The 11,694-nt window shown below is 54.5% G+C and overlaps 6 protein-coding genes across 6 annotated transcripts; 3 read left to right on the top strand and 3 right to left on the bottom strand.

The window, feature by feature from the left end:
• Positions 1-533: 533 nt before the first annotated feature.
• On the top strand, positions 534-1,142 carry CGCA056_v005698 (uncharacterized protein; the record flags this gene model as incomplete). The annotated part of the gene is made up of 1 exon (XM_037320949.1): positions 534-1,142. One exon carries the CDS (start codon positions 534-536, stop codon positions 1,140-1,142), a length of 609 nt encoding a protein of 202 aa, XP_037181206.1.
• An 83-nt stretch (positions 1,143-1,225) lies between these two features.
• CGCA056_v005699 (FAM50 family protein) lies at positions 1,226-2,378 on the bottom strand (the record flags this gene model as incomplete). The annotated part of the gene is made up of 2 exons (XM_037320950.1): positions 1,226-1,603; positions 1,656-2,378. The coding sequence occupies 2 exons, from the start codon at positions 2,376-2,378 to the stop codon at positions 1,226-1,228; spliced, it is 1,101 nt and encodes a 366-aa protein (XP_037181205.1).
• Positions 2,379-2,892: 514 nt separating this feature from the next.
• CGCA056_v005700 (uncharacterized protein) lies at positions 2,893-3,933 on the top strand (the record flags this gene model as incomplete). Its single annotated transcript, XM_037320951.1, has 2 exons — positions 2,893-3,524; positions 3,579-3,933. 2 exons carry the CDS (start codon positions 2,893-2,895, stop codon positions 3,931-3,933), a joined length of 987 nt encoding a protein of 328 aa, XP_037182052.1.
• Positions 3,934-4,529: 596 nt separating this feature from the next.
• Positions 4,530-6,096, top strand: CGCA056_v005701 (U6 small nuclear RNA (adenine-(43)-N(6))-methyltransferase; the record flags this gene model as incomplete). Its single annotated transcript, XM_037320952.1, has 4 exons — positions 4,530-4,744; positions 4,797-4,917; positions 4,965-5,070; positions 5,180-6,096. The coding sequence occupies 4 exons, from the start codon at positions 4,530-4,532 to the stop codon at positions 6,094-6,096; spliced, it is 1,359 nt and encodes a 452-aa protein (XP_037182051.1).
• Positions 6,097-6,964: 868 nt separating this feature from the next.
• CGCA056_v005702 (uncharacterized protein) lies at positions 6,965-7,894 on the bottom strand (the record flags this gene model as incomplete). The annotated part of the gene is made up of 1 exon (XM_037320953.1): positions 6,965-7,894. One exon carries the CDS (start codon positions 7,892-7,894, stop codon positions 6,965-6,967), a length of 930 nt encoding a protein of 309 aa, XP_037182050.1.
• Positions 7,895-8,627: 733 nt separating this feature from the next.
• Positions 8,628-9,495, bottom strand: eglD-12 (putative endo-beta-1,4-glucanase D; the record flags this gene model as incomplete). Its single annotated transcript, XM_037320954.1, has 3 exons — positions 8,628-8,751; positions 8,808-8,989; positions 9,046-9,495. 3 exons carry the CDS (start codon positions 9,493-9,495, stop codon positions 8,628-8,630), a joined length of 756 nt encoding a protein of 251 aa, XP_037182049.1.
• Positions 9,496-11,694: the final 2,199 nt, after the last annotated feature.

The following is an 11,694-nucleotide window of genomic DNA, read 5'->3' on the forward strand; positions in this document are numbered from 1 at the left end:
AGTGATCAAAGAAGAGTCCGGATCCTCCCTTCGTCCTCCAAGCGCGGGGGAGGGGTAACACAAACCCGCGCGAACCTTCGAACCTCTCCGCTCTTGGAACCGCGCAGATGCTCACCAACGAATGAGAAAGAATCACATCCCACGTTCTCATTTCCCGCAGCGTGCGATGCCAACCTCAACCCCCGATCCGGCGGGCAAAGAGCCCCACGTGGGTGCCATGGTTTGCCCGTAGAAAAAAGGGTCTCGGTGGTGGTGGTGGGGCGGCCGTCGCAGCTTCCTTCCGAGTTTGGGGTGTTCGACATGGACATGGTGGAGGGGGTGGAATATTCTGGACAAGAGCGCTGTTAAGGTAAATAGCGACACCGAGGCGCCTGCCACTATCATGGCTATTGAAGACTTGTTGTATCTCGAATGTCGTTCCTCTGATCAAGTTTCACAAAGATTCCGATTCTGAGCACCAGAAAAGAAGCGCAGTAGCCGCGTGGGAGGGAAGAACGGGTATCGTTGCATTCAGTCGTTGGTGACCGGATGCCATGCCTCCAGTCAATAAATATCTCGAATTCCAGCGCGAAGTTGCCCATGCCGCTGCCCCTCCTGATGCTGACGGCGGCAGCACCCATCATACCCCTCACCTGAACCCTTGTACTCCCAAAGGCACCGCTGTTGGTCGTGATCAAGCCCTTGCTGAGACCTCATCTGCCATCATGAACAAAGTCGCCATCCTCACGTCGTCGACGCACGAGCCCGGCGTGAACATCCGGCAACGGTCCCTCATCGCCCTCTTTCGACCAACTTTCGACCTTGCCATCCGTTTTCAGAGGCTTGCCGCAATCGCCTCGTCGCTGTTGTTCGTCTACGGTCACCTTCTCGCAACCTCAACACTCTCGTCGACGGTGGTAGCGGCTAGACTCTTCGTCTCCCATTCGGCATATGTCTCCCGAAAGTCCCTGTCGGCGCTTCGATTTTCGATGCGAACGGCGTGGAACTCCAAGAAGATTCGGCATATGAGAAAACAGGTCTTCATGGAGTTTGCGACAACGATACTCGGTCCCGGGGGCAACATGCTGATTATCATGGTCTTCTGGCCAGGGTGGTTACTGATCCTCGGAGCCATCCTTGCAGTTCGCCTCTTCGCAGGCTGAAGCATTCATCGAATGCCTCTCGGCACAATCCTTACGAATATTTTACCCAGCCGGTGTATCCAAATCGACTAAACAACAGACGTTCACCTCGAGAAGAAGAAAGTATTGCCGCCGGCATCTTTCCGGACTTCCTTCTGGTAGTCTTTCTCGGGGTCGAACTCCTGCCACATGCTCGCTGGGTAGATGTGCTTATTGCGCTCATACCAGCGCCGGTCCACCACCTTTGTCAAGGTCGGATCATCGGTCGCACCCTCGAGGGTGTTGATATCGGGCAGAGCCTTGACAGCGGCCGCCTTAGCTTTCAACGCGGCTGCGGTGGTCAGGCCGCCATCGGGGACCGCGGGCGTCTCCTCGGCTTCGGGCTCGTCCGTCTTGGGCGGGGCGTCGGCGGCGTAGGTGAAGAGCTGCTGGCCGTCGGGGCCAGTGCTCTTGTTGATGATGAAGAAGTAAAATTCATAGTGCTGCAGAGAACAATTAGCCAAGAATCAGAAATAGAGACAAGATTACACCCACATGCGGAATAATGATTGACCCCCTCACGAGCATCAAATCGTCCACACCGACGCGTGCCCACTCTCGCCTAGCATTGGCCTTTTCTCCTACACCAAGCTCTGCGCCGACCTTGCGACTCTTATCGAGGAACACCCAGACGTAGTCGCCCTTCTTGACACGTACTGTGCCTCCAGGGATGTTGGAACCGTCGTAGAAGACGAAGGGAACGGCAATCTCGGTGGCCTTGACAGCTTCTTGGATAGCCAAGAACTCGCGTCGCAAAGCTTCCCTCTCAGCCGCCTCACGTCGGAGAGCCGCCTTCGACATGACCTTGGGCACGAAAGCGACGGAAGAGTTGGCAACGACCTTGGACTTCTTCCCTGAGCTGTCGTCGCCGTCCTTGTCTGCGTCCTTCTTCCCCTTCTTCACCGGCAGCGCGTCCTCCTCTTCCTCTTCATCGTCGCCGAAAGACAATTTGCTGCCCCCAATCTTCTTCTTTCTCTTCTTCGGCTTGCTTGCGCCGCTGCCAGAGTCGCTCCCCGGGTCTGGCGTCGCGGAGTGGGATCGGTTCGGGGTGGACGTGCCGGAGAGGGCTGCTTCGCGTTCGCGCTCCTGCTGGTCGAGGACTTCGGCGTGTCGCTTGCGGTAGTCGGACAGCTGGACCAGACCGACGGTGTTGCTCGATAGACGCTCTGTCGTGGTCTTCTTCGGCGCCGTGAAGCGCGAGGGGGCCTGGTCGGACATTGTGGATGTGTACGTGGACACGACAGTTAGAGACGGTCGCGATGAAGCTAGAGCTCAAAAGCGACGACATCGAAAGCAGCAAAGACAGACAGCGTGCGGCGTGATTGATTTCGAAGTCATTGGGCACTGTGTGATGGACCCGCTATTCTTCCCGCAGTGGGTCCAGGCGCCGTTCGCTGGCAGGTGCCGCCCCACCATCCCGCCTTCCAGCTGTCCGTCACCTCACATTTCGCTGAAGCGAGGCGAGGCGAGGCGGGCAGTGGTGGTGAGCTGTTCCAACGCTTCCTCGAATTCCCCCGCCACCTTATTAAATCGGATCAATCTCACAACTCGGCTCAGCTCATATCCTCGCTTGTCCTTCTTGATGTAACCACAGTGGTTCTTGTTTTTGTTTTGTTTGCATTTCAACCAGGAACACCCCTCACTTTTAGGTCCGCCGCCGTTCTCGTATTCCCTACCGGGCTCTCCCTCACCGCCGCGACTTTGGTGTCACTTGGTTGCGCTGCGTCTCAAGATGGCATCCATGGAAACACAGGCCCGACCCGTTGACACGTCGTCTACGCCGTACAACGGCCCCGGGGCTTTCCCGACAGGAGGAGCACCGCCTGCAGACAAGTATCTTCAGTCGCAGCCCGAGTACGCCCAACCGACCCGTCCGGAGGATTACCCCCGCCCTTCCCGAGAAGAAGACCCTCCGCGCAAATCCGACCAGTACTCCATCCGCCAGAGCCAACCGGCGCCTCCCTACATCACATATGGCCATCCTCCCCCAATTCCCAAGGTCGCCGTCCAGCCTCCTGTAGTCGAGAAGATGGCTGGGCCGGCCGCTTACTACCCGGCTCCTCCCTCCCAAGCGGGAACCATGGCCGAGCTGCCCCGCCCCGCCGCAGCGCTCCAGCCGATCACGACCACAACCCAGGACATCCGGTCGCTGAAGACGAGCACGCAGTTCGCTATGCGGGAGTACCTTTCTCTCATGCGCAAGAGACGCCCCGATGGCTCGTCGACGATGGAGCTAGAGGATCAAATTCGGGCGCAGGGCCGCATCTTGGTTGGGGACCTGAAGATGCTGCGAAAGGAGGTCGGCGTACTGATCAAGGAAGGCGAGAACCACCGTTGGAGGAATTGGCTCATTGGAGGAGCTGTGTAAGTACCTGGAGATACATCCAGAGGTGCGCCGTGTGAGCTGACAAAGAGCAGGGCGACCTTCATTCCAGCCGTCAAGCGCGTCTTCCGTCGACCTTCCTCGTCCGAGGGCAGGTCAAGCCTCCAGGCGAGCAACAACACCGAGTATGCCTTCTCCAAGAGTAAGGCTATGCTAGCGCGCATCAAAGACAGCGTTCTCGGCCGCAACAGCTTTGCCAGCATTGCCTTCTTTGTTTTCGCCGTGCTTTACATCTTCTCGAACGAGGTCTCTCTGATGGTGGCCAAGACCGTCTCGAAGCGGCTGAAGCGCCTCGGCGCCAAGATCGAGCGCGGCGACGTTGAGGTTGTTGACAGCGATATGAAGCTGCTCGAGGGGTGGAGATGGAGAGTCCTTATGTGGGGGCAGTGAGACGATTTCATGAACCTGATGAGTGGTTGCATGTACTAGACATGATGGATGAGTAGACGACAGCGTTGCATGGCGACTGCGTGTGTTTCCTTTGTGTTTGGACATATTTCGGAGTACCTACCAGAGTTTTGTTTTTCTTTGTCTCATCTTACTTATGGACTACAATAAGATTTGGAAAACGGGGATCGCAAAGGGCAGCAGTAAACCTCCATTCTACCTATGCTTGTTTGATGCGGGATTCTCTGAGAACACCGACTCTAACGTGGACCACTTTGCTTTAAGTGCATACTCCATCGCCGGTTATGCATATATGCATACGGAGGCCCACATTGCACCTCTTTATTCTCTAATCGCGACGAGAAACGATCCTCTGGATTGCATCAACATCGAAGACTCTAGACGAGGATAATCATCTTCAGATACCCGTCCATCGCATCCGACGCAGTTTTGACGCATGAATGGTGTTATTTCTCTACTACTTAAGCGCCTGCTCATCGGCGGCTGTTCTTGTTCGCCCACCTTGGTCTCCAACGGCTGCATAGGCAGCAGGCCCCCTCCCCAAACTAGGCCGGCTTTTCACCCACATCCTGTCACAGATGGCCGGCGAAAAGAGGTCGCATCCTGATGCGAACGAAACCCAAGCAGAAAGCGCGTCCGACTCTCACAAATTTCAGCGCATTGGACGGTCTACTTTCGAAGCGCCACGACCAACAGAGCCTGGCACCCACGCAGACACGTATTATCGTGACTTATACAGCGGCACGCACGACTACGCTGCGTTGGGCAAGAAGCACAGAAAACTCGGCACGAAGTAACACACCTCCTACCGCGGAATTGCGAGAATACAGCTAACTTCCTCTCAGACTCAGCGGGAACACACTCGACTTCAATGACCCGTATGCCGTCATCGCACTCAACAGCGCGCTGCTGAAGGAACATTTCGGTTTCCAAGTCGACTTGCCAGCTGACCGATTATGCCCACCTGTAAGCACAACCCTTGGCGCATTGAGCAAGAAGCTGACTGCTTGAAGATCGCCCAGAGACACAACTACATCCTGTGGCTCAAGGACCTACTCGATAGCACTTCGTACGAGCAGCCAGACCATCGCAGAGTTGTCGGTCTGGATGTAGGGACTGGTGCGTCATGCATCTTCCCTCTGCTCGGATATACACAACGTAGATGGTCCTTCTTCGCAACAGGTACCCTTCCTCGCTGACAGGTAGTATTCACAACTGACTAGTGCAGATATCGACGAGAAGAGCATTTCATATGCAAAACAGAACGTCAAACTCAATAATCTGCAAAGTTATATCAGTGTCGTCAGACGCAGCCCCGAAGAAAACTTGGTGAACCCCGAGGGACTCGGCGTGGATCACCTGGATTTTGTGATGACCAACCCCCCATTCTACACTTCCGAAGAAGAGGTCAAAGCATGCGAACAGTCAAAGGCTACGGCCCAGGAGAATCATTTCGCCATCGCCGCAAATGAGCAATTCACCGAAGGCGGAGAAGTCGCGTTCGTGGGCCGGATCCTGAAGGAGTCTCTCGAGTTGAGGGAGCAGGTGCAGTGGTACACTAGCATGTTTGGCAAGAAGGCCAGCCTCGACGCCATCTTGGAGAAGCTTCACGAACACAAGATCGACAACTTGGCGGTAACTGAGTTCATCCAGGGCCCGAACTCGAAAACCAAGAGATGGGCTGTTGCATGGAGCTTTGCGGCGATGAGGCCTTGCAACAAGGCTGCGAGAGGTCTGGCGGCCGCTCAATGGAGGGGTATGCTTCCTCCAAGCACCGAGACGGAGGTTATTGAGTTTTCATTGGATAGGGGAGTTGGAGCTCTGGCGAACAATCTGCAAGAGCTGGCGAATTCTTTGGAGTTAATATCATGGGAGTGGGATCGGGAGAAGCTCGTTGGCATCGGCAGAGCGCGAGAGGACGTGTGGAGCCGAGCATGGAGAAGGAAGAAGATGCGGGAAGAGAGGGAAGGAAAGAAGCCTGAGGATATCTCGACACCTGAGCAATGCGCATTCGGATTTGAGCTTGCCCTCGAGGTCGGGGCGGGGAGGATTAAGGTCATCTGCCGGTGGAGAGAAGGGCACTCCAAGCCACTTTATGACAGCTTTTGCGGCTTCGTAAAGACCAAACTGTCAAAATCCGACTGAGAAAGGACCGATGAGGGAAGCGGCGAACCAAACTTCATCGTGGGCCAGGAATAGAGACGGTACACTGACAGCGGGCTATCCGACCTCAAAAGTATGCTACTATGCGCCTGTGTAACAAGTGCCGAGCCTTTCCACCCGTGAACTAGCTTGAAAAAGGGGCGAACAGGCATCTCGCAGCCTGTTCCGTTTCAGTGAATAAACCACACGAAAGCTTTTCGTTCAAATATTGTGGCGATTATGCGGATTTTTCTCTGTGAATCGGTGGTCAACCTCAGAAAATGTGTCGTGAATCAGACACTAGTTTTAGCTGTCGAGAATTATAAATGGCAGTGATGGCCACCTCACCTGCATAGAGGAAACATCTTGAGTTCCAAGAAAGCATAAATACACAAAACCAATCCCAGAAACATCTCCAGCAACCACAAACTTTCCCGAAATGGCCGACAACCAGCCTAGTAAACCAGAAACCGTTGTTGACGAGTGCATTCCCATGAGCCGCACCTGTCCTCACGGCGTCAATAGAAAGCACTGCGTTTACTGCTCACCGCGTCTCAGATTGTAAGCGAGGCAAATCTCATTAAAGGCATGGAAAATGAGTGCCAGTAGCAACGTAGCGGATAAATTGCGGGAGATTCTCCGCATAGTCAAGCGGACGAGGGGAGAAGCATCAGACTAGTTGACCAATGCCATCGGCTTGGAAGTAAGCTTGGAAATATCAGCACAATCTTTCATCACCACAGCGGGATGTCACATTGACGTATGTATCTAATTCGAAGGATGCAAACTCCAATTGAAACAAGGAAAGGAAAAGATCAAAAAGCCAAGCCGATCTGGTCTAGAAGAACAACGCAAACAATTTTACTATTCATCACACCAAGCCCAAGTGCCTCAAAGCAGTCCACATCCTTTGCGCATTGTTCCCCATCCCGTTGCCCGCCAGCTGCGGCCCAATCGTCGCCCTCAACAAATGCTGATCCCGCGCATCCATCATGTCCCACAGCTCCCTCAACACGTCCATCTCCGACCGCGTCTCCCGGAAGATCCTCGCATACCCTACAAACAGCAACTGCGCGGCCCCAGGCGGCATAAACGCCTCAACCCTCGGCATAAACTCCAAAAGGAACTCCCCAATCGACCGCGCAAACATATCCGAACACCCCAGCGCGCGGTCCTGGTCCAGCACGCAGCACAGCAGGAACAGGTGCCAGTACACCTCCTGCACGACCTGCACTCTATTCCTCTCGTTCGCGAGCAGGAACCGAGGGCGCGAGAAGAGGTCGAACTCGGGCGGGCCGCCGTACGGCTGGTGCGTGCGGCACATCATCTCAATGTATCGGAACACGAAGCCCGCCGCGCGGCTGAGGCCGTCGCGAAAGCGCAGCTGGTTGAAGTCCGGCGCCTCGAAGCCCGGGTTGTAGCCGCGCAGGAATTCGGGGACTGCGAAGTCGCCGCCGAGGCCGTGGACGAAGTTGCGCGTGCGCGGGAGGTGCTCGTGCATGAGGTCGCGGTCGACGAGGATGCGGCTGCCGTCGGGGAGGATGACGGTTACGCGGTTGCGGAGGCGGCCGTCTGCGCGGAGGGGGCCGTTCTGGTTGTTGCCGTAGGGGTGGAGGTTGAAGAGAGAGGCAAAGTCGAAGGGGCGCGGGGCGAAGGGCGTTTGGGCGAAGCGGGGGTAGGCGTTGAAGGTGTTGATGTTGACGCGGTTGCCGCTGTGGACGTTGTTGTAGGCTGGGCCCGGGGTGGGAGGGGCCCAGGGGAAGTCTGGGGGATTAGGGTTGTAAGTCCATGGGCGGAACATTTTGGATGGCTGATAATGTTTTTAATATTGGCAATGAAAGGTTGTTGGAGTTCATGATAATGAAGAGAAGGCTTCAACTTTGTACGGTTTCTGGTGATGGTGTTTGGTGACACATGTATCACCAAATAAGACGGCACATGCTGCAGCAGATGTTTGTTGGCCTAACCAAAGGTAACCATCCGGGCTCACCGCCCATGGTTGGTTGGATGTGCTTGGTTCTGTCTTGCGGTGAAGTGATCTTTACGGCTGCCTGCGGAAGGACTTCAGATGGCGCTTTCACGTCCAGGCTCTCGGATCGCCATCGATCTTGCGGTGTGATAGTAAATCTGCCTTGGGGATTCCAGACACGCTGATGAAACAGAGCAACGTCAGGCTGAGGTGCCTGAGAGTTAGACCTTTATTTTGTTACTGTTGTTCTGTTGAGTGTTCTTGATGAAAACTTCGAAGCGCGTCCTGCAGTTGTAGGGCATGTTCATATAAATGGAGGAGGCATACGAATGTTCGCTGGAAATATTATGATCGTATGGACGCGACTATATATTTAAGCATCTGGTGCGCGTTCTGTTATTGAAGCTACTCAAATGGCCTGCAACTGTGTATCTACATGGTGTGGCTAGTTAAACTAGATATGCATCGAAGAAAAAAGTGTTCAGTGGACGTCCTTGTCCTTGTCCTGAATGTCCATATTGACATTTCATCGGTCCCCTGTGAGTCACCCTCGGCATGGGAAGATTTACTCCTGCTTGGTCTCCTCGCGCATGCCGCGGGTGATGCGGCTCATGGGGAGGGAAAGCTCGCGGGTGACGAGAGTGGTGCCGGGCATGGGGTAGGACTTGGCGTTCTGGTAAAGAGAGAACCTAAAACTTGGTGTTAGACATTTTGTACTCGCAAAACCGCTTCTGAGAATACTTACTTGGGGGAGAGACCGGCAGTGTTGGAGTCGTAGACACCAGGGAACTTGGCAGTGGCGGTGGGGACCTTGGTGCCAGAGCCAGTGACCTTCATCTGGCCGCAGTTGAAGTAGAACTCCGTGCCGGAGGGCTTGTGAAGAGCAAGGTGCTCGGGGCGGACGAGGTAGTCGCCGGCAGCGAGGTCCTATGAAACAGTCAGTTGAAAGTTTCTAGCCCCAGCAGGGGAGAAGGAAAACGCACCTTGGGGACGGTGAAGGTGATGATGTTCTTGTTGTAGACACCCCACTCCTCGGCAGCGCCAGTCAGGGGGAACTTGGTCGGTCCAGACTCGTAGACCTTGAACCAGTCGCCGGAGCCGTCATAGCTGGAGAGATCGCCGGAGGCCTTGCTCATCCAGATCTGGAGAGGACCAGGGTGCTGGATCTTGGCACCAAAGTTCATCTGAAAACCGACCTCAGAACCGGCAGCGACGGTGGCAGTCTTGGCCGCGGCCTTGGCGCCGGTGTTGCAGCGGAAGGTGTTGCTGGTCATGATGCTGTTGGACTGGGGCTGGTAGCCCTGGGTGCTGGAGCGCATGTAGTCGGCGGAGGCGACGCCGTTGACGACCATCTTCTCGAAGAAGTAGTGGGCAGAGGCGGAGTCGGCCATGAGGGCGGCGACGGCGACGACGGTGGCGAGAGAGAACTTCATTTTGGTAGTTGTTCGGTAGGTCTGGTGGTCAAGAAATCTAAATCGATTGCAGGAAGAGCTTGGACGACTTGTCAAAAGAACGAATGGCTCGACTGGCTAGGAATGAATGGCAGTGATCGAATGTAGGAAAGTGAAATGAAGAACCGGATGAGGATGGGAGGGAATGAGAGTGATGGGACTGAGTTGGAGGCTTCATATATACTTGAAGGTCTCCAGCCTTGCCAAGAACTATCTCGTTTGTCGGTCTAGTCCACCTGCTGGACTTTCCCAAAGGAGCAACCTAGATCAGTCTTTGGCTGAAACTGGATGACCGCGAGTTGCCCCGAGCAGCAAGGAGGATTTCGTCCGATAATCCCCTGCTGTCATCTGAATATAGGTAGATCGCCGCTAGCCGCCGGTCGGATAGGAGGACCCATGAACACGGAGAGTTCTCGAACGATCAAAGATCAATATACTTGTTTCCGTCTAGAGTTCTCCTGCCGTATGCTTAAAATACAATGCGTGGGGGCTAATCCTTATTCATTCCGCCGGCCCCAATCACCCATTACCGCGTAAGCGCGCCTTTGGCCAATGGCTTTGACCAGATCCTGGTCAATGTCAATAATGGCACAGTTCGGACGACTCAAGTGGAGCTCCGATGACCTCGGGTTCCAAGACAGCGGAACACCAATCGCAGGCTCGGCCCCTGCCTAGCGGCCACTTTGGAGGCGGGAAGAGCCTGCCGCACGAAGTCGCGGTAACAAGTTGATGATTCTCCAGTAGATGGTAAGTGGCTACCTGATACTCTTGCTGAGCTTCAAGTGAACTTTCTTTGACGTGACACTTTGTTAGTCTGCGTGGCGTTCCGATCAAGCTGGCTTCAGGCTGGTCATCATGCTGTTCGACACGATCACTCGATTATCGTCTAAATTGTCTGGACGTAGTCACAATCGACACTTTCTAGTCTGACTGAGAGTCAGGGAGATCATACCCCATGAACAGCGGAAGACTCTGGCGGCGGTGAACTCGGGTCCCGGTAGTTGTCCGTCGACAAGGCATGCCGTGCTGGTAGTAGTACACGGGCGTCGCCTTCTCGATTTTGTAGTAGGGACCGAGTTGCATGCTTGCGACTACGCGTTTTACATACATGGAAATATTGTGTGAACAATGGGGCAGCTTCTAGATTTGTTATTCCAGTACGCTTGGCGCAGCCGCCGGGGGCATGAAGCGAGGTCATCGCGTTCTCGGATTCATCAAGCGGCGACCCGAAAGGCACAGACAGGCGCGCGCCCCTGGGACAGGAGGTTTCAGTGGGTACGGCAATGCGACGCCAGCACACGAGAGAATGACGATCTAGGCCACTGTTGGTTCCATGCTTTCTGCCCGTCTGGCTATCCGTACCGCCCAGGGTGACAGAGGCGGGACTGGCAGCGGGGTTGAGGCTCTTTCGAGGTGCAATGTAGTCGCCACCGTCAGATACCGCCAAACGGCATCGAAAGATGAGAATTTGCGGGCTCACGTAGCCCTTTTACGCCTGCAACCAAGTCAACAGAAAATTACTAATGTACATAAATGTTCGGCCGCGGAGACGTTTCGGTACCCTCGTTTCTCGTATGGACCTAGAAGTGACGGCGCGGCCCATCAATCCCAGCTCTCACACCCCCCACCCAAGGAAAAGATGTACAAGAAGTCTTGCTGATTCATGGGTACATTCGGGAAATGTCCACCGAAGTGCTTCAAGTCTAAAGATTCATGTTCGCCGGCGCAGTCGCTGTGAGCGATCGCCACGAAATTAGTTTTCACATGTTTCTCCCGGCTGAGATTTGCCGATGCTGAAATTATCATGGGCGCAAGCATCTTGAGCGCGCGAGATTTTCAATATGGGCTATGCCAAGCTATAGCTTTGCTTGAAAATTGGCTTTTCAATATCACAACGGACTTGATCAAGTGTAAGCTGCGTATTCATGAAGTCTTCCAAGCAACTTGATGATCTCTATCCAAGCCGCTGATAATCTGAGTATTGATAGATGATGTATTGTTTCATTCGGCTTTGTGTCAGTATAGTGACCTCAGATCTTGCCCACCTCTGAGTACTGGAGATATTTAGGACTAGTGAATACTGAAAGAATTACGTCCCTCAACTGGCCTGTAAGTACGCTGCCAGGAGGAGATTTCAAAGCCAAAGGTTGTGTACGTATGGCTGAGGAAAAATAAGATAAT

This window comes from Colletotrichum aenigma (assembly GCF_013390185.1).
Source record: "Colletotrichum aenigma strain Cg56 chromosome Unknown KSG_Cg56_contig03, whole genome shotgun sequence".
NCBI lineage: Eukaryota > Fungi > Ascomycota > Sordariomycetes > Glomerellales > Glomerellaceae > Colletotrichum > Colletotrichum aenigma.